We start from the raw sequence: 21,957 nt of genomic DNA on the forward strand, positions 1-21,957 counted from the left end.
ATAATAAAACTCGTGCCGTTGCTATAAATCACTCTGTAGCATATATTAAACACAATTAAATATGACTGGCAATAAATAACTTATAAATTATAGATAAGTACATTTGATCATATCTGATCAAAAAGTTCTAAAATAAACTGTATTCCAGTTTTACCTCTCTCTTTAAGAATAAACATATATCTGTATATTTTTTTAGCAATCATGTAAAATACAGAATCATCTCTTTCACATGTTCGAAATACAAATATCGTCATAAAATAAATGACATTATTTTAACAAATATAATTAAGAACCTCGTATGTAATTCCTGAATAAGAAATAGAACTTTTTTGATCAGATAATAAAGGTAATTTTTTAGCAGTTTATTAAAATAATATAATCACGTCATAAATTTTCTGTGTTTTATATTAGAGGAAAATGTAATATTAAGTTATTGTGACATTTATATTTGGCTGTATCATGTCTGCCCCAATATATTGAAAAAAGCAATATATAGAGCTATCAGTCCTGCTGTAGCCATTTCTAATTAATTAATGATTATTCTATCTTATTATCCTTGTTATACGCATGATTGAATTGATTTATATAATTTCATTTAAATACATTGATATATTTTTCTTCATATATGTATATATAGTTATCATTCACATAAGCATCTTTTAATTTCTTTTTAAATATAATCGCATAAAATTTCGAGGGTAAACATGATACAATGCAACATTTTATGGCTGAAAAGTATCTGGAACTCGCTGTTCGTCTTAGTTTTATGCATATTGTTAAAATTCGATACAATTATCGATAAATCTTACGGTATATTAATCGTTTATAAGTCTGATTTTTGTAGGCCTGTGTAATATCGCACAATAGCTTACATAAAGAATTAGATCTCTTAACTATCTCATTTGAAAAATAAATATTCATGAATAGTAACATTTTGTTTGTACATGTTATTTTTCTATTTTTTTTTCTTTTTTTTTTTTTATCAAAGCTGAAATAAAAGTATTGTATTTGTAAAATCTTGTAATCGGAGATTAGAGCTCAATAAGCACATGATTTATAATTTGATGAAAAAACATTGTTAGTTTTAAAAATTATTTGTGCTCGCGAAGTTCTCATCTCTCGAAAACAAGAGTCACAATATCATGAAATACGCAATTATTTTGCATTGTATACTTGTTAATACACATAGATATATATATATATAGTTTGTTCAATGTTTTATACACTTTAATGTATTTTACACCATTGCTCCCTTTTCTATCTGTCCTTCATTATTTCACACATTATTTTATTATATATATATATTGATCATTCTTCAAATGATTTGTATCAGTTTCCTATCATTTTGAAACCACAAATCCATAAAAATTATATCCCATTGTAAAATTCTTTTAAAAATAAGAATAAAAATTTGATTCCATGATTTTATAGATTAAAATTCAATTGTCATATTCTTAAGCTTTGATCCATTGTTCCACATATTCGAGCGCACCCTGAAGAATTCTCTTCTCTGTTACTCTCAATTGAATGGCTAATTTCTTAATTTGTGGTAAAGTCGTTTCAAGTAATTGTAGATCTTCCTATAAAACGAAAAAGAGAAAGAAATATATTAAAACAAGAGAATTGTTATTTTCATGCCGATACGATGTTGCTTTTTCACACTAATGTTTTATTTCACTTTCACCTTCAGAGTCGTCGGATAATTAGCAATTAACAATTGCAGCCTAGTGAGCAGAAATTTTCTGACATTCTCTTCAACGACAGTTTCTAATGCACAGTCCATGTGTTTTAAATCATTAACACGATCCGATCGGATCCAATGAGCCAATTCCGCTTTACGCATACTGAATACTCTAAGAAATGCCAATAGCAAATCGGAAATCGGTTCTGTTCCTAGTTTCAATAAAAATTCACCAACTGTCGGCAAATCCAATTTATTTAATAATTCTATACGTTCTTTCTGAAGAGAATCAGCTTTGCTAATGCCGAGTCGTAATTTAAAACCATCCTATAAAAAGAAAAACTAAATGTTAGTTATTTGTTAATCAGCAATTAATGCAAAAATAATGAAATAATTTAAAAAGAATAATTTTAAAAAATATACTTGTTTATTTTCCATGTAAACAAATCCTGAATGCACAAAGAAATCAGAATTTGTTCTGGGTCCATAACTAATAAATATTTGCTCCCCTTTTTTGAAATCTCTTAAAGCGTAACATTCACAATAGTTTGATGTCGCATTAAAATCTGTAGTGATCTGGAAAAACATCCATAACGCATATTATAATATTATATAATTTTCTGTATAAGAAATATTAATAATCTTTAAAATTCGTTTCATTTTACTATAAACGTTTCAATATATGAACAAACTCACTCTCCCGTTCTCATGATTGCACATGTCCCACATCGGTATCAAAGCATGGATCATGCGTGAACCATCTTCGCTTGGAATTAGATTTTGTCTTGTCATTACCGTAGAAACTGCCCAGCTATAACATTAATATTATAATTGCAAAATTTACTATGCTTATGTTGACACAAGCAAAAAAAAAAAATTTCCTGAAAAAACAAAATTTTTTATTGAAAAATTATCTTCGTAATTTTTTTTTTTTATAAAACTGTATTTCTTCATGGAATATATAAAAAAGTATTAATCATTTAAATAGCAGTCATCATAACTTTTTTCTTATTTTTTAAGTAATGTAAAATATATGTGTCAATAGTTGTTTTTATTAAAATTTAGAATTAATCATCCTAATCATTAGAATGATCTGAATTATAAATGGAATTGTAAATACGATTGAATCTCGATAACTTGAAATTATAATTTGAAAATCTAAATATATAGCGAAAATTTTCTCGAATCGAAATATATTTCTCATGTTCTTTGTAATCCAAATTCAGAAAACTTTAATTTTTATAAATCAAAGTTCAATAATTACTTCTTCTAACAATAATTAGAATATTCATCATGCTTTCACATCGAGCTAATCATCTTTTATCAATCAATTGTCATTTGTCAGTCAAGTATCTGTCTAATTGTCATACATCTCATAACTCAACTTGATTTGTTACACATTTCCTTTTTTATTTATGCATATCTTTAATTGCCACTTTCACGTTTACATATTTAATGTAGATATTTAATGTAGATATGAATAATTATCTTCTTTGAGCGTTCGAAAAAGATAAGACAAAATCTCTGTAGTAAAAATAGAAAATTTTAATTCTCAAGATTCGTGTTAAATCTAAATAAATCTTTAATTAAATCTTATATTTGTTTATTCGATATTCGATTCATCGATACAGATGAAATTAATATCAAAAGAAAATTGCATCCACAATTTTTTAATTATTTAGCAATTTATCACACGCAAAGATTGTGAAACTAAATAAAAACATTTCAGATGAAAAAGATTCTACAAAGAAGACTTTAATACCATAGCATCTATATAACGTGTAATTTGTCATTCATCGGTTAATTAATTATTAGTTAACTAATTAATTGATAATTAAACTTATCATGCAACAAAACTGAATGAAAACTAAATGACATTGGGAATGACAATGCCTCGAATAAAATCATATTCTACTAGAAGATTTCGATGTCGCAATATCGAAAGTATATTCGGACCACGGAAACAGTCGTCGAGAACGCGTGGAAGTAACTTTCGCCTTCGTGAGAGGCACGAAGCCTACACGCAGCAGCTGTATCTGCTTTTCGGACAAGAACTTGACCCACAATTCCGGAAATGGAAATAAAAGAAGATTCATTGCCATCGTCCTCGTGGTAGTCGTCGCAATGGCCGTGGTTCCCTCGACTTTCTCTCTCGCCGAGGAAAACATTTGCCAGGAATCGAGCGAAAAAAAAAAATCATTATTTACAAGGGAGAATACAGCGGGCACCATGTATGGTTGAATACATGTTGAATTCGATGCATAGAGTGGCAACGAAAGCGATGGATGGAAAAAAAAGAGGGAAAAATTTTAGATGTACACTTTCTAAAGTACGCGATACACGCGCTTATGCCAGACGTATATTCATATAGAAAGGTTTTTATGAATTTTTTGAACTGATCACTGGCTTCTAGATCAATTTCTAATGTTAGAGTGAAGAAAAATAATAGAAGAAGAATGAATTTTACTTTTATTGTTTTCTCTTTTTGTATGATATGTCGAAATGTTGATTGTATCGATGCTTTTTTATCGTTTTGACCGTTTGAATGTTTGAATAAATATTTACACGAATTAAAGTTTAAATATTTATTCGAGAACTTTTTTTATGCAACTTTATTTGTTGCAGGATTAAAATTTTGTATTTATTCTTCTCCAAGTTACGGCTCAAAAAAGAATCTCGAGTGGCTATATCTATTTTTAATTATTTTTCAAACAATTCATTCGGAATAATAACAAATAATTTATGTGTGTGATATATCCTATATATTTTATTTTATATTTTATTTCAAATAAATTTATCTAAGAATAATTTTTTACGTAGAATGGTCACAATAGAACAGGACAAAAATGGATATTGTAAATGAAAACTCTGATCAAGATCGTTCTGCTTCGCTATTAGATTACTTCCTCTTACGTAGAGGAAGGAAATCTGTCTTCAAAAGCAAATTTTATGATCGACAAATATGATATACGATGGCTGTTGGAAAATATCCGGTCAAAACGTAATCTCATTATTGAATTAAACTTTTCCTTTTCCGTTTCTACATCAGTTAAATTTATGTAAAATGTTACTTATGTTATTTATTAGTAGATTAGTAATTAGCAGAAATTAATTATAAGAAATAACAAAATACATCGATTAATTTATTAATGATTATGTAAATTCGCTTAAAGAATCATATATGCAAATCATCGTCTGACATTAACACCTCCGCATAACATGTCAACATGTTTCACAACATATTTCTCAATCTTTCTTAACCTTCTATATTTATATATTTTTTTTCTACGATGATTAAAATTATTAGTGATTTTGCATATTTGAGAAAAAGTTGATAGTTACAGATAAGTTAAGTTACAAAATCTTCAACACTTTCATCTTAACGGTACCTTAAAAGAAACTTGACATTGTCATGATTGTTCTAACAAGTGTCTAATCTGTAAACTTTCACATATTACAGTTCTAAATATGAGAAATATGTGCAAAATGTCGAGGAAAGTTTGAAGAAAGTAAATATATAAGAAAAATTAAAAAAAAAACAATTTATAATAAGAGAGAAAATGAAGAAATATCGTTTTCGAAATAAATACATAATTTTTTATCAAATATTCTTGTTAATATCCATCATAAGATATTAATTCACCGATGAAAAGGTTACAAATTATATACAAGGAAGCAGAAAAAAGTAAAAAAGATGAAAGAAAAGAAGAAATGAGAAAAACAAATCCAACTATTCATTGTCAAATTAAGAATCAACGCGTAACAAGTTTTTCATCTAACAACGATCACGATAAATAATTCATCGTGAACAGGCCGCGAGTGAAAAGAAGGGTAATGCGATTCAGCAAATCAGCTGGGAAACTTGAAGCGAGCAGACACATTTATGTGATAATAGAAAATTATATCCCGTGGAAAAAGAACGGGAAAAGGGAATGTTAGCTTCTCGTGCGTACCACAGCGAGAAGATAAAACCGTATGAAAGTTTCGGATTCGTGTGAAAGTGCGCGGAATCTTCTCTCGATTCTGCTACACTCTTGAGAACCATGAGCATCTCGTTGGATAGCGAAGACAATTGAAAGCAGAATTGAATAAATTTTTACTTTTAGACGAATTAAAAAAATAATTGATACGATTTAATTCTTTATTTTTCGATTGTGAATTTTATTTATTCTAATAATTTTAAATTAAATAAGTAGACGATTTCTTTTTATAAAATATTATAATTGTGGTAAGTTGAGAATTGTGGTAAGTTGGAATAACCTTCTAATCTTCACAAATTATTAATTGATTATATAAGTATATAAGTGTAATCTTATAATTCAAATTTTATAACAATTTTATTAATATTTTTATGTTCTAGTAATTATCAGGTCGGTGTAAAAAAGATTTATTTCATGGCGGTTAGCTTCCATATTTATCGATAATAAATTTATCAACAGTTGAAATAGAGATTGCACAACTGTTAATGTCATTTATGAACGCGCAAGAAATTGACACTCTCTTTGACGAATATGGTTGTATCATCGTGCCATTTTAAGAGTACCAAGCTTTTCCAGGTACATAAATCCATGTCGCATAATATATCATGAGAATCAATATACCTCATGAATATTTGAATTCTTCTTTGAGTAAAATAATGATTCCATAAAGAGATAAAAAGTGAATTCTAATTTTTATAACTTTCGTTGTTTTTTTGAAAATGAAAGATTTTTATATGATTAATCAAACAAAGAAATTTTACTTGTAAAACTGTATCGATTTAGAAAAAAATATATTTTAATCAAAACAAGATAAATGTAAATATATTAAGTATTCAACAACAGAGACAATTTATTTTCATTAAACAATATTTGAAATAACTCATTTGCATTCAGAATAATACATATATATTTAGCCTTATGTGTCAATCAATAAAAACACATAAGCAAACTGCACAAAAGAAACAATGGTTGTATTAGTTGCGACAGTTATAAATTTTTTATATATTATATATTATATATAAATTTATTTATATATTATATATATATATATAAATTTATTCATTGGCCATTTTATTATTAATCTTCGAAGGTCGAAACTTTTGGTAACAGTGGGTTAAAATGATTTAAAAAATATATGTATCGATGATCCAAAATAATTGATCTAGAAACACTTATTAATATCTACATAAAATAATAATAAAATAAAAATTGATTAATTATAAAAGAAAAATACACATCATGCTAAATAATTATTAATTAAAATCTAAAAACTAGTTGAAACATACGAATATCGTGGAAAGGCAAACTAATTGTGCGTAAGAAATACGTATCCGATTAATTTTTTAACAATTAAATAAATTTGTAATTACACTTAAATGTAATATGAAACAAGCAATTCAATAATTAATAATCTATTTACAAATATTTTTCTACAAAAACAGAATCAGAATTGGCATTCAACTAACAGTACTAAATTTCAATAGAACCTAGTGAAGAACTACTTTGTAACTATTTTGTATATATTTAAACCATAAGTATAGAATACCTATTTATTTTCTGCAACCTTACATACCGCATAATTTTGTCCTCTGGTCCAAAGCAAATTCGCGTGACAAAAAAATATATCAATTAAACCAATTACTATATTAAATAATTAAATAATTAAAGGCAATTTTATTATTATCTCAAATATAATTCTAAATAATTAGGAACAGTCATACAATAATTTTTAAAATTTATAAACTTCGTATTTAATCCGTTAACTAGACCACTTCTTTACAAGCATTTTCAAATATAAAATTAGAAAATAACAATTTTAGCTATAATATAAATAAAATTGCAAATAGCAATAATTGAATCTTTTTTCAAAAAAAAAATCTTCAGCAATAAAAAAACAATTTGTCAAGCAATGCATAATCCAAGAATTACTTAACAAAAAAAAAGCTCTCTAAAAAATATATATATAGTGAGAAAACTCTCTTGAAAATAAAGTCTCAAATAAAACAATAATTAGAATAATAGATCGGGTAAATATTCCTCTGAACTCTTATTCCGTATTCTCTTATTTGTCAAAGTTTGCTGCCTCACAATTCTGGCTCTCACTTTAATTGAATAACTCGTGCAACGAGTAACGCATTCTTCACAATCATTTATCCTGGTATACGCGCATTCACTCCTTTTCCATTTCATTTCACTCCGAGTATTCCATTCTTGAAAGACGTTCAAACACACCTACACAAAACTTTGAGTTTCACTCTTCTTCCTTAACGCTCGTTTTATATATTAATTTACAAATCCATCACCCTGTTTTAAATTACGTTTCACGATGTAAGTATGTACACACAATCTAACTTAATCTCGTTAATTAAATTTTCATCTCGACAATTTATTTCTTTATTACAGCCTATAATATAGTATTATATAATATAGTTTACCATATAAAATGTAATATATTCAAACTACTATTAAACGTAATATACTATCATTTTCTCATAATCATTAGATATGATACTACTAGAAGGAAAATATATATATATATACATATCGTTCAGAATAAAAACATTTCAATGCTATAAAATTGAGGTTCCATCGTATTAATATCGATATAATAATTATACACACGTCAAAAAAATAAATTGTTCTTCATAATTTCTGATTACAATATTAAATTATAAGTAAATTATATTATACTATACATCACTATACATCTAAACGAATAAAAATTATCTTTTAGATGATTCACCCTAAGCGAGTTTAGAAGCGACGCGTCGTTTAATTAGAGAGGAAAGTGCGGCAGAAGCGTGGCTAACGAGCGCGAATGGAAGAGAGTCGATGACGACGATGACGATGACGACGGCGACAACGACGACGATACAACGTCGAGAACAAAAGGAAACGAGAATAAAAAAACGAGTCGCGGTGCCAGTTTCGCAATATCGCGGCTCGACGGCAAGATAGATAAAGATCGAGAGACGAGCACACTGGCGAAGCTTCTTGCACATCGTGGGGATGGATGCACAGTCCACTGCACGTGGGAAGGTCGTGGCTATGAATCGAAGATCGTGAGATCTCCGCAAAGAGCGCACTTTCTATTAGGATTCACTTTACCTGAGGTTCACCGAGTTGCACCGTGATGCACCTCGAAATTGTCGCTGAAATTCATCTTCTGAGAAAATATATTATAGCGATAAATTTATATCGATATATTTCGAGGCCGCACAATGTCGTGATTTATTCTCAGAAACGGGAGAAAATTGATCTTCTTGAGTACTTTACATGTTATACTTTCGTGAAATTGATTGAATAGAAACTCCGTCCATGGTATATGAATAGAAACGTTAGTAAGTGTGGATGATCGTATGGATTATATTTGGAATCGTGGTATAATCGAAAGATGATTCGTTTGACTTAAAAGTGAAAAAAGATATCGAATAAAATATTTTCCATTTTTTTGAGAAAGTTAGATTTGAAAATTCTTACTTCAAATCTTTCAAACTTCGAAGAGAAAAAATTATTGACTCGTTTATTTTCTCTGGTTAACGGCCATCGATTTCTGCGAGATTTCACCAAGTAAGTGCCATCCGCGGAGAAATTTTAGAATAATAAAATGAAACTAGCCTACTATTTTGTTCAGAAGTTTTAGCTTCTTTCTTTCTTTCTGCGAGATATTCATATTTGAATGACGAAGAATTGCAACGAAAGGAAATTTAATTATTTCTAAAATGTATATCTAAATATCCTCCTAAATATCAAAATTCTCCAAATAACGAAGAAGATCTATTAAATTTATTCTTGAATCGAGAATAAATTAATTATTATTCGATTACATTATTTAATTACTAAATAAATAAATTTAATATTTCTTCTAAAGTTTTTCACAATAGTAATTTTTCATCCGATCTAATAATCTAACAATATGAAAATTATTCTTTAAGAAAAGAAATTTCAATCTTTACTCATCATCGCGGAAATTTTATGAAACAGAGATTGCACAACTGTCGCATAATTAATCAAATCATCAATTGTATTTTTGTATTCCATAACAATTGGTAATGTGAGAAAAATTCTCCTTTGTATCTTCGTAGTTGTTTTAATATACAGATGAATATATAGAATATTTTTTTTTTAATTGGAAACTTTTAAGTAGAATATCTCACATTAATTTTTACATCAATGGCAAAAGTTTTAGACGTTACTTAATTTCTGATTTTAATCTTTTAATAAAATTCTAAACTCGTAATATCGCAAAATGTAAAAAAACGAGTGTCCAATTGGATTGATTTGAAAATTTTTTAAAGAGAAAATAATAGATTTTTAATTTTACGATAAGTAAAAGAGTATATGATTATCCGAATATTAAATATTAACACAAGAATTAACTCTAATCCGGATTAACCCCCAGATTAAGATTACTTTTTCTATATTGTCTGGCATATAATTAAAAATTGATTATCTTCTCTTTAAGAGATTTTCAAATATAAGCTTAAAATTATCAGAAATTAAAAAAATATCGTAAACTTTAACTATTGATAACAAAATTTAAAATTAATCCTTAGAATTTTTTCATTCCATTTCTTCAAAGATCTACAAATTCTTTTACATTTCTGAATTTAAACAAGATTTCTAAAATATTTCATCAATGTACATGGTACATATATAAATATTTTTGTGTATAAATGAAGTTATTGCATATGCAAATCGAATCGAAAAAAAAAAATAAATGTATTTAAAAATATTGAATAATTAAATATATCAACGATCGGACGAAATAGAAAACAATAGCTTAACTTTCAATGAAACATTGAGGTATTGAGCAAAAAGATATAAATACATATATTGAACTTCTTATCGTTTAAAAATACAATAGAAATGCAAAAATAAAAATCAGAATCGAGAAAATGAAATGTGCAATTAAATCAAAAGAATATTTTATTAAAAAATATGAATCTTCTTTGTATTGTATAGTCTTTTTCACACGATTCATATGAATCTTATATGATCTTTTTTAATATATTGTTCATAATATGATTGTTCACACGCGATTTTTTAACATATTTTATTCATATTTGCACACTGTTTTCTCATACTGTTTTATATTTCGTTTTATAAACAAATAAATCGAGAAAATCAAGATTGAATGAAATGTCAATTTCTAAAAAAAATATTTTCAAGACAAAAATCTTAAAATTAAAAAAAAAAATTTCTCAAAAAACTAACATCGAATAAAAGTACATTTTTCAAAGATAGATTCCAGGAAAAACTCTTATTTTTTTTTTGTTCTTTCTTAAAAATTATCAGTTTCATAATATAATCAAAATTATAATTTCACTCCTTCGTGAATTCAATCTCATAATATTGAAATCTACGATGAGTTCAAACATAATTAAGAATGCATATGTGTCAGACAAATATCTAATCCTTCGTATGTCTTGACAGCATTTTGCAATACCACTTGTATTAAAATATTGCCATGAACTAAATACTCAGAATATAGCTAAGATATAAAAATATTCTTTCACGTCTTCTGAAATGCTATAAAATAAGCAAATTAATTATGCTTAGAATTTAATAATATTACTTCTTTAAATATATAAAAGACATTATAACTTTACAAACTATCAAAGTAAAATTTTAATTAATCATAAAATTAATCATAAAGTCCATAAGAAAATACGAATTCAAGTTACAACAATCTCTATTTTTTCCATTCTCTATTCTTTATTTGTATACCAATTACTAATTTCTGACATATTTAACATTTACAAACAAAGAAACGCATTTTTTCCCACACATTATCCTAATCTATCCAAAATATTCTTTCTAACGAATTTCTTTCGTCCTCGATCAAGCATAAATCTCAAATCTCGAAAAACTGCACAAAAGATCCTTCCGTCCATCGTTTCGCAATTTCTCCTCCGCTCATCAGAAATAAAACAGAAAACATTCCCTATTCCTCGCGAGGCAACATCTTCCGGAATCCGCAATCGAATCTATCGAACCGTGTCGCGTGGATCATCCTCCCCTCGTCTTCCTCCCATCGCAGCAACGAGGAGGAAGGATCTTGGGGCAACTTGCGGCCGATCACCGTGATGAAATTCATCATCAACGATCTGTGGCCCCGTGTGGAACAGGAGAGCGTACCCCGGCCAACCACGTTTTACTAGAAGACTGCTCTCCGAGTTTCACCGACTTACTTAGGACCGTGTACGGAGAAAACCGGCGTCAGTACGCGGGAACGATTTGCCGAGCGTGGAGAGGAGCGTGCCGTTTCGAAAGTAACGACAGAGAGGCCAGTTCGCAAGGAATTCAGGCATCGTGATTCGAAAAAAGAAGAAGAAAAAAAAGAAGAAGAAGAAGAAGAAGAAGAAGATGGTAGGATCGCGACCGTTATCCGAGGTGATAATAAAGTGAAATTGAAACTAAACGAATTGAACAATCAACGAGGAACATATCATTTAATGTGATCTACTTAAAAATAATTAAAAATAAGACTGTGCTCGATCGATATTGTGGCAAAAATACAAAGGGAAAAGGAAAATATTTGAAAACAGAGAAAGAAAGTTCGTGATAAATTGTCGAGTTGTTTGATCAATTTTCTGGTTAACAATATTTATATATACATATACGTATATATACATATATATATATTTTTTTTAACTAGAATAGAAAGTTTTCGCGGCGAATTGAACTGTTCTCTCGCCAATTTTGTGATCGAGGGGGGGGGAGGAAAATTGAGATAGGTGAGAAAATAATAGGATAAGAATCGGAGAAGAAAGGGAGGAGGGGGGAGGACGAACAAAAGCGAATAAACCGGAAACCGTGTGAACCGGTAATTAAGAACCGCAAGGGAGGACGATAGAGCGGTTCTGCATGAACCCTGAGGATATATTCGGTCTGTGCAACAGGAAGAACGCGATTTTCGTTATCCTGTGTGCGGCGGCGATCTTTGTGCACTTGTACACGAAGGAGGTGGTGGACACGGAAGAGGCGAGGGTCCACGGAAACGTGGACGAGTTGAAGGAGAATTGGTGTTTCGACGACGAGGAATTGTCCGCGTTTCGATCGCACTGCAACGATGTTGAGAACATTCTATCTGCTCTTGTTGATGCTTTTCACGTTCGATTTCCCTCGCGGTAGGACATTAGATGCGGAGACGAGCGTTCGAGCGAGTACGGGGATCGTTAACAGAGATGAGAATCGGGTAAGGAAATTTCTGTTATTTTGTTATTCCATTCATCGAGCGAATTCTTTGGACCGATTAACAGAGATTATTCGCGAAGAAATTTTAGTATATAGACGATGAAAATTAAAATCGAGGCAATATTAGGCAATGAATAATATCGAATGTTATATTTTTTTTTAAAGTTAAAGATAAAATAATGAATTAATATTATAAGGATTAATAAATAATAAATAACATAATTGATATAATAATATTTACTAAATTGTTTTTCGTCTTTTGATTGAAAGTAGCTTCACTTTTTAATTCTTTCTCTCTGCATATTATTTTGCATATATCTATATATCGATATTTCGTATATATTTCACGCATATTCCAAAAGTTTCATTAATGTCAATGTACATACATTTATAGATATTATGTAAAAAAAATCCATAAAAAATTAAATTCCTGAATAGAAAAAGAATCTATTATTATTTTCAAAATAATCAAAAATTATCTAACATCGTTGTAATCACTTATTTCTTTAATAAATCAAATTTTCTTTAGATATTCATGATTGATAAATATATCTGTGTTTTATTATTCTAAATTCTCTCTCAATTACATTCCAAATTAATTTCATTACTTTTCCAACAATAAATCATTCATAATAGCTTGAAAAATAAAACATCATATCAATATCTAATTATATAATTAAAAAAACATGAAAAAATTTTTCGATATTATTATAAAAACATGGGATGGAATTAAAGTATTAATAATTACTTAATAATTATTACATCTGTTCGAACGAAGAGATCTTGCAACGTCTCTTGCAACGAGTTCGTGGATTTGCTCTTTTAACCGGTCGTTTATTTCCTCTTTCTCTTATTTTTTTCCGGTAGAACAGGTACGTCGTGAAGTGCTCGAGACACTTCAATAGCGAATTCGCATGTAGAATCATCGGACATTATTATTATCTTATTATCTTTGCGAAAGATTGATCTATCTCGTGTCGATTAATTTTCATTGTTCATTATGCAATTTCAAAAAAATGAAAAAAAGAAATCTATCAATCACGAATGTTCTCAATCTTATAAGTTAATTTTATATTTCTAAAAAAAATAAAAGGATCACGGCCGTATTTAACTAAAACTAATTTCGAAACATTCTTTGGATTCTCGAAATTCTCAGGAATCCCGACATTCTCGAGTTGTGAGATATTTTCGGAATCCTGTAATTTCAAGACGAGTAATTTTTGACTCAAACCAAACCAACACGATATAAATTAAATTCGGTGCAGTAATCTGAATCGTAAAGCATCATGTTTTAAAAATATCATTTCACAATAGCACAACGAATATATAGAAATCGATCGCTGGATCACTTTTGATCCATGCTAAATTTTCCTATTCATTACGAAATAAAGTGTAAAAAATTTTATTATCATTAAATAAATCATTACGCATTTAAAAAATAGATTTATCAATTTCAGACTGGCACAGTCAATGAATTGTTAATGTTTCAAAAATACATGATAAAAAAAATAAATTTTTTCGAAAAATCAATTTTAAATATTCCAGAGCAAATAAATATAGCACGAGTATGAAATAAATTTTTTCTAAACTCGTGCAAAACTTGTGTATCTAATAATTTATTAAGCGATTATCGAAGAAATTATGAAACAAACAATCGATATAGATCACCATGCGATTTATATCGTGTTTCTGATTATTTTCTAAATAGTTTTTGCGACGATGGCAAATGTCAAAACGTGCGTCAAGATTGAAAGAACGAAAAAACTAACTTGCACAGTAGCACATGAACAGCGAGAGAAAGAGAAAGCTGGTACCGAGCGCGGAAAGTTCGAGACTTTGCAAACACTTTGTCGCATATTTCGCGTGTTTAAACAAACTTCGTCCATTCTCCGAGTTTTATCGGTTAGCGTTACGTTTATTCATATAGGATAGGAAGAAAATAAGCGAAAGAAAGGAAGGGAAACTTGACGTGATTATGTTATTGCATATGAAATGTTCAGAATTTGAAATTGGAAAAAGGTGATTCTTGTTCGTTTTTTTCTTCTTACAAAAAAAAAAAAATTTAATTTTTTTATAGATTTGAATTGTTTTTAATAAGATATTTATAAGTTTTTTATTATTATAAAATTTTTCTGTAAATATTATAATTGTAATTATATCACATTACAGAAAAATACATATTTAATTGAAACATGAAATTATTTGAATTTTATAATTGAAATTATGGATAAATGTGGTTTGTTTTGTAAATATTTAAATATAAAATTTAAACAATACGATTTTCTAAGTGAATATTAATTGCCATAATTAAATTAAGCAATGAAACTTGAACGCTTTATCAACTTTATACGAACTTTACGTTACGATAATAAATCATTGAGACGAATTTTTAGTTTAAATATTAGAGACCCGTGGATATAAAAATATTTCGAAGTTAATGGAAATATGTTCTACATTTTCTCTTTTTATAATATTATTTAATAGAATGGATAAAGTCATCAAGTTTGAAAGTAATAAGATTCAATTCGGAGAAAATTCGTTGCAAAAATTAAAGGTGGAAGTAATTATGATTGCGAAAAATCTACGCGAAATAACACCATTCTTGTATTATTTCTCACGCGGGCATAGATTCTTTGGAAAAGTAAACAGGAAAAAAATCGAGCTGTTTCTACATCAAAAGACGATGCAATATTCTTAGAATTTGCTATTCGAGTTCTTGAATAATTTTCCATTTTTATTTATGCTATTTTTTGATTTATGGACAAGAATAATGGCGATTCATAACAATTTTCTTTAATAAGGGAAACAATTTTTTGATAAAAGAAGATAGAAATTAATAAGATTAAACTTCGTTTTAACGAACATCAAATTTATTTATTTATTTTTTAATAGAAAGTTTTCTAAATTTGAAAAATAGAATCCAAAAATATTTTTCATTCTCATTTCTTTTTTTTTTATGAAATATTTTCTAAGAAAAATAGGTCTGCTATTTTAACTTTCCACTTAAATAATTCAAGTTGGCGAGCATTTATCAACATTAAATTATTTTTAGAGGGAAACTCGAGGTCGACCGGAAATCAGAGACGAGAACTCGGGTGAGCTAGTCGGCAAATGGCGGAACAATGGCGAGGCCTTAGAACCTAAATGGCGGGATGGCGATACAGTTCCTCTGCTTCCGTTTTCCCAATTTTCCCGATTCTCCAGGGACAAAATCGACAACGAGGAGGAAGAGGACTACGATAATCGTGGAACGAAATACCGTCAAAACAATGGACGAGAAAATTTTCTTCGTACGAGGAACAATCATCGAGCACCTTATAACGATCACGAGGATTACGAATCTATAGAGAACAGGCATGGATATCGCGAACGGGAAGAAATATTGCCACGAAAAAGAAATCGATCCTGGCCTATCGAGAATACGGCTATTTTTAGAGAGACGAATAATAGAAAGAAAGATCAAAATAGAGATCTCAACGAGGACAAAGAAACAACGTCGATGAGATATCGAGAGATATTTCAAGTACGTCCGAATGATTATGAACATGAATTCAACGACGAGGAGTATTTGAAGCCTCGACCGAGAAAACGAAGACCTCCGCAAAATTACGAATTTGCTTTGGTGGAAAACGAGACGTTGTTGAATGAGAAAAGAATAAGCAATAATCCTGCAACTTGGATTCGAGGGAATGGTCAAGAAAATCCGCCAGAAACGACGTCAAAAAATGATCAATTTTTACAGAACGCCATGGAGCTAAAATCATTATTGAAGATGCAACAGGAAGAGGGTTTGAGTTTGTCAGAGATCCTACAGCGCAGAAATTTGACTCTGAACGATCTACTGAGAGGCAAGGTTGATGTGATCAATGCTTTGAAGATGAAAGATGTCGAGGAATCCGAGGATTACGTTGAAGAGGCGGCGAAGATGATGACCAACTCGTTCGCGAAACTCTCCACAACAACGAAGAAACCAGAATGGATGCACAACGTGAAATCTATAAAAGAGAAGAATTCTCAGAATGACGAGGAATTCGTAATTTCGTTCATTCCATCGAACAGTAGCTTGCGTAAGAACCAGGCGAAGGGATCCTCGTTGACTAGAATAAATAGCGGTGAAATGTATTCAGAAGTTGGGAACGCAACGAGTGGAAAATTGATTCCCGCCAGTGTCGATCCTCCACGAGTCAAAGTTGCTATTACGACACCGATGCCGTTACCGGTTGCAACGAATTCTATGGAGCTATTGCAAGCAGACGATGCTACTGTGAAATCACGCAACAATGACGAAATCGGAGCCGAGAGTTTAGACGAGGACGAAATCATGGAATTTTCTGATTTCACCGATTACAAGAAGGGAAGAAATGGTGTGTCTCCGGTTTGGTTGATGATGAAAGACGGAGATACAAGCAAATCTTCCAAAAGAATAGAAAGTACGAAAAATCATTTTGAGGACAGAGGATCGACCTTGAGTATTGAAAAAATATTAAGTCCCACGGAACGTTCAAAATCAATCAGTAATTTATCGATTAATTCTGAGAATGAAGAACAACTTCTTGTTAATTCCACTAATGTTAACAAAAGTGCGATAATTAGGAATGAAGATCATCGAGTTATCCTAGAGCATTCTGAAGATGATTACAGTACTTCTGAAAAAGAATATCAGAGTGATATGCCGATGATGTATTATGATTTGGAACAAAGCACAGAGGTCAATAATTCCAACGATCAGAGGGATATGAGTAAAATTATAATACAGGAAATAGAATCTGCGCTAGATGCAATGTCACATAATATTAATTCCACTATAGAAAATTATCAAAAACTTACAAAAAATCCATCTATAGATAAAAATAGTAATAATACTCTGAGAAATCATCAGAATACAAACACAACCGAGAAAAAAAGCTATGATGATATTATATCAGAAGTAGAGCCTGAAGCTCGAGCAGAGATTTTTGAATTATTTGCTTCTGGATCAGCAGGAAAGAGATTAGAACGTCTTCTTAAATCGAGGAACATGAGCTTAGAGGAATTAATCGCATTGAGACAAAGAGGTTCTAGTAAGGTTCACTTAGCTGAAGTATCGCGACTCAGAGCTTACAAATCAAATGATGAATACAGAATGAAGAATGTAAATATCTTCAAAGAAATCAAATCTTCGTCTAATGAGGATTTTGACATAGAAAAAGTTATAAATCATGAAAACCATGACAAAAGAATTGACAATATGTCACAATCGAGTGAAAATCTAAAAAACGTTGATTCATTATTAAATTCAACGAATTCTATTCGTCCTGAAGAAAATACAACTGACCAATTGATGCCCGATTTAAAATCAAATAGTCACACTAAAGATATAGAGTTTAACAATTCTTCAAAAATAAGAAATGAAGATAATAACAGCAAGGAAAACATCAAAGATAGACATACAGTACAAATTGTTGATCTATTGACAACTTTTAGTTCTCTTCCGTTCATTAAAGATATACAACGAGAGTTTTCAGATCAATACGGTAATCGAGAAGATAAAAACAAATTACTATTACAGAGTAACAATCTTGGCGTGATGTTCATAAACAATGAAAAAACAATACATATCAATGATACATCAAATATCGTAGAATCTGGTTTTGTTAAAGAAATTGTAAAACAAGAACCAAGTTCTATTAACATTCAAACTGTATATAGCGAAACTGACAATATTTTCGATGAAAATGAAACTAAAAGCGAGAAAACCCTTTCAAGAGTAAAACCAACCATAATAGCAAGTGGCGCTATTCTTGGTGTAACTCTCGTAGTTTTCTTAGCGATATTCATCATATGCAGAATTCGACAAAAACAAAAATATAGATATAAAAACACGTTTTCTAGAGCGGTATTTCAAGGTCCAGTAATGGCAGCCAGGAAATTATCAAATTCGAGTAGTCTAAGTACTGTAATGGTCAATGTAGTTGCCACTTCAACGACAAAAAGGCCAGAAAAAACCGAAATTCAGGAACCTGCGAGAGAAGTGGATTCCAAAAGTGACATTGATAATGATTCATTAGATGCTAATGATAGCTGGGAAACAATACCTGATTACATGAAATAAATCAATTTTGATGTATTTGTAATTTGTCTTCAAAAAAAAAGAAAAAACTAAAAAACAGTATTTTTACGCTTATATTAATTTAAAATATACACATATTAAAAATTTCAAACTTAAATCATATTAATTTAAGGAAGTAAAATATTATTAAAAATTAATCAGTGATTATTAATTATAATTTTTTTGTTAAAATAACAAATTTACATATTAGTTTTACAAATATGAATAATTGTATATATAATTGTATAGAACTTCTAATAGATTATTTTGCGACAACTAATAAAATTTAATATAAGTTTTACTGTAAGTTTATGTAACTTAATATCATATAAGAATATCAAGATTTATTTTAATATTCTCTTAATATTACAGAATATAATAGATTCTTCTAGCATTCTTTAAATTTCATTCTATTTTTTAAATTTATGAATAAGATATATTTATTTATATATGAATAATTCACAAGAGAAATAAATTACTTTTTATATAAAAAAAATTACAATTATTTTATTACTTACCAGTATCTTTCATAAGTAAAAACATCCCTGAGTATAGCAGATACAGCATTATTATTGTTTTGAAATACCTTATTAAAGTAGGAATACTGTCTTGCAATATTTCGACATTGTTTTAGAGCAGCTTCTATAATAAAATTTACAAAAAAATTTATATTATTAAAGTAAAATTTTTATGAAAATTAAAATTAAATATTAAGAGAAATAAATATTAAATATTAAGAGATCATAAAATTACAAAGATTTAAAATAGAAAATTTCAAATAAAGATATTTTTAAGATATTTTAAGATATTTTTGTATAAATATATTTGTATAAATATATTTTATTTAATAAATTGTATAAACATTTACCTAATGTAGGACTGCCTTTAAGTTCAATCATATCGGCAGCAGTCATGTATAACACAGTTGTATAAGTAGTGGGAAGGATATCCAAATAAGGCTTCCATTTCGAATTTTCTTTGTGTCTTTCGATAAGAAGCGCAATCGCGAGCGCCACTTGGGGCATATGCTGTATTAGAGGATCATTTTGAAGTGTAATTAATTCTGGAGCTGCATTGTGAATACTGAAAATAAGTCCCCTAGGTATCCTTAAAATTAATTCATTTTCGAGGAAATTACGTTCTGCTTTTAAACCCAAATCGTATCCTGGAAATTCAGCAACGCTCGCTCCGTCTACATTCGCGCCATTCTCTTTAAGCCAATTTATGAATTGTCCAATCCCCTGGGATCGTTTCGACGACTCCGTCTTCATTTCCTCCAACCTTTTAACCTTCTCCAAAATCGTTGATATCTCCACATAATTGTCCCATAATTGCGTTACATACGCTGAATTAATACTCACTATTTTAAAAAATGAAAATTATTTTTTTAGCAGCATAAATAAATATTACTCATTATTTTATTAACATCGTTATGTGAAAAATTTATAATGTGTTTTGTAAAAACTAGCAAGGTTAAATAGAATAGCTTTTTATAAATTTAAAATATTTTTAATGATTAATGAACAAAGTTCATACAATGATTTTATAGTTAACATCAAAATATTTTTATTTATCTTTCATTAATAATATAAAAATTTAATAGCATTGTTTAATATTTTGCAATCACGTTAGAGCAACTTATTAAAAAATAGTAGAATTAAGAAAAATATATAATATTAAAAAATACTTTCATCAAAAATATACTCACGAACAAATAGTTTTTCGCACAAGGCATTTATCTCGTTTCTTTTTGCTAACGATAATTGCCTTTGATGTGGAACATGTTGTTTACTTTTAGATGATCCGTGAGATTTTCTCCTGCCCATGTTTGTACTATCTCACGGCACTTTCGTGACTTCTTCTCACATTTAGATGCATTATAATGTGTAACGCGCGCCTACGACTGGCAAGAATAAACACTTTTCGCCGAAACGAAAATAGAACATCCGATGCTGTACCTTCTCAATCTCGGACAACATAACCTCAAAAATGCAAAGCGGAGCTACCTTCGTTCTTTGTGTATCACGAACTCCACTGCACTTTATTGATTTTCAATTTCTGTCAGAGGTCACCTACTTTCGCAATTACGCCAAACGCCTTGTCAGAATCACATCTGATCATTCTTTTTTTTTGTTCCTTCGAGACATATGCCCATGCCATTTTCCTGAACAAATTTAATACAATATATTCAACAGTAAAATCCATTATTATTGCACTAATATAACAAATAGTGACTTTATTTAATTTAGCAAATATATTATTTACGTTGATATTTTTGCGTTATGATGCTACTTTTTTAAAAACGCATATATTTACATTCGAAGAATATATATATATATGCGTATATTAAATATTAAATTTTTTTTATATATTTACATAAAATTATTTACCAAATAAATGGAGTGAAGTAGTATACAAAACATAAATAACACAATTTTCTTTTATATAAGATTTGTATTGTACAAAGTATGCAAATAAACAGATGACTTATTAAATCTTTAAGAATAAATTTATATTGCCTTTATATTGTACTTATAAAATTGTCATTAAGGAGGATCTAAAAACATAGTTAAAATAATTATTTACAAACATAAAATAAAGATTTAGCTTCTACTTCACTCCTCTGTTTATATATTTATAGATTTAGATATATTACCTATAACAGAAAGCATGTACATATTATAGGTATGTATAAAATAACAAAAATATTAAATTTTATAAATTAAAAAAAAATTAAAAGAATAATAAAAAGAGAAGAATTAAATTTAAAAAATATAAAACTTAAAATGATAAGTGAAAAAATAATTTGGAAGATCATAATTTGGAAAAAGATAAATATCATTTGTTAATAGTTTAACATTTATTAATTTGATATAAAATTATTTGTAATACTCGTATCAGGCTAATAGCCATGTATTTATCCTTAAATTTAGTTTCATAATATTCACATTTTATATTTAACGTAAAAAATATTTTCTTTTATATATTTAAGTCGTTTACTAAGAGTA

General features: G+C 28.8%; 2 protein-coding genes and 1 long non-coding RNA gene across 3 annotated transcripts; 2 read left to right on the plus strand and 1 right to left on the minus strand.

The window, feature by feature from the left end:
* Positions 1-18: 18 nt before the first annotated feature.
* LOC122710450 (actin-histidine N-methyltransferase) lies at positions 19-21,212 on the minus strand. The gene is made up of 7 exons (XM_043928312.1): positions 20,658-21,212; positions 19,818-20,309; positions 19,468-19,591; positions 2,378-2,492; positions 2,105-2,257; positions 1,685-2,008; positions 19-1,580 (listed from the first exon to the last, which is right to left on the minus strand). Exons 1-7 carry the CDS (start codon positions 20,773-20,775, stop codon positions 1,455-1,457), a joined length of 1,452 nt encoding a protein of 483 aa, XP_043784247.1. The 5' UTR covers positions 20,776-21,212; the 3' UTR covers positions 19-1,454.
* On the plus strand, positions 5,308-9,390 carry LOC122710452. The gene is made up of 3 exons (XR_006345933.1): positions 5,308-5,926; positions 6,042-6,237; positions 8,396-9,390. It is a non-coding gene; the product is annotated as an uncharacterized LOC122710452 (long non-coding RNA).
* LOC122710448 (uncharacterized protein PF11_0213-like) lies at positions 11,573-19,068 on the plus strand. Its single transcript, XM_043928309.1, has 2 exons — positions 11,573-12,862; positions 15,914-19,068. Exons 1-2 carry the CDS (start codon positions 12,737-12,739, stop codon positions 18,950-18,952), a joined length of 3,165 nt encoding a protein of 1,054 aa, XP_043784244.1. The 5' UTR covers positions 11,573-12,736; the 3' UTR covers positions 18,953-19,068.
* Positions 21,213-21,957: the final 745 nt, after the last annotated feature.

The sequence above is a fragment of the Apis laboriosa genome, unplaced genomic scaffold (assembly GCF_014066325.1).
Source record: "Apis laboriosa isolate Shangri-la unplaced genomic scaffold, ASM1406632v1 scaffold14686_cov152, whole genome shotgun sequence".
In the NCBI taxonomy this organism is placed as follows: domain Eukaryota; kingdom Metazoa; phylum Arthropoda; class Insecta; order Hymenoptera; family Apidae; genus Apis; species Apis laboriosa.

Bases quoted from the DNA above. Each gene is read 5' to 3' on its own strand.
- LOC122710450 (XM_043928312.1), bottom strand. From the start codon at position 20,775: ATGGGCAGGAGAAAATCTCACGGATCATCTAAAAGTAAACAACATGTT. The intron at 19,592-19,817 runs GTAAATGTTTAT...ATTTTATTATAG, and splicing joins TAAAGGCAGTCCTACATTAG to AAGCTGCTCTAAAACAATGT. The intron at 2,258-2,377 runs GTGAGTTTGTTC...ATGTTTTTCCAG, and splicing joins GCAATCATGAGAACGGGAGA to ATCACTACAGATTTTAATGC.
- LOC122710448 (XM_043928309.1), top strand. From the start codon at position 12,737: ATGTTGAGAACATTCTATCTGCTCTTGTTGATGCTTTTCACGTTCGAT. The intron at 12,863-15,913 runs GTAAGGAAATTT...AATTATTTTTAG, and splicing joins TTAACAGAGATGAGAATCGG to AGGGAAACTCGAGGTCGACC.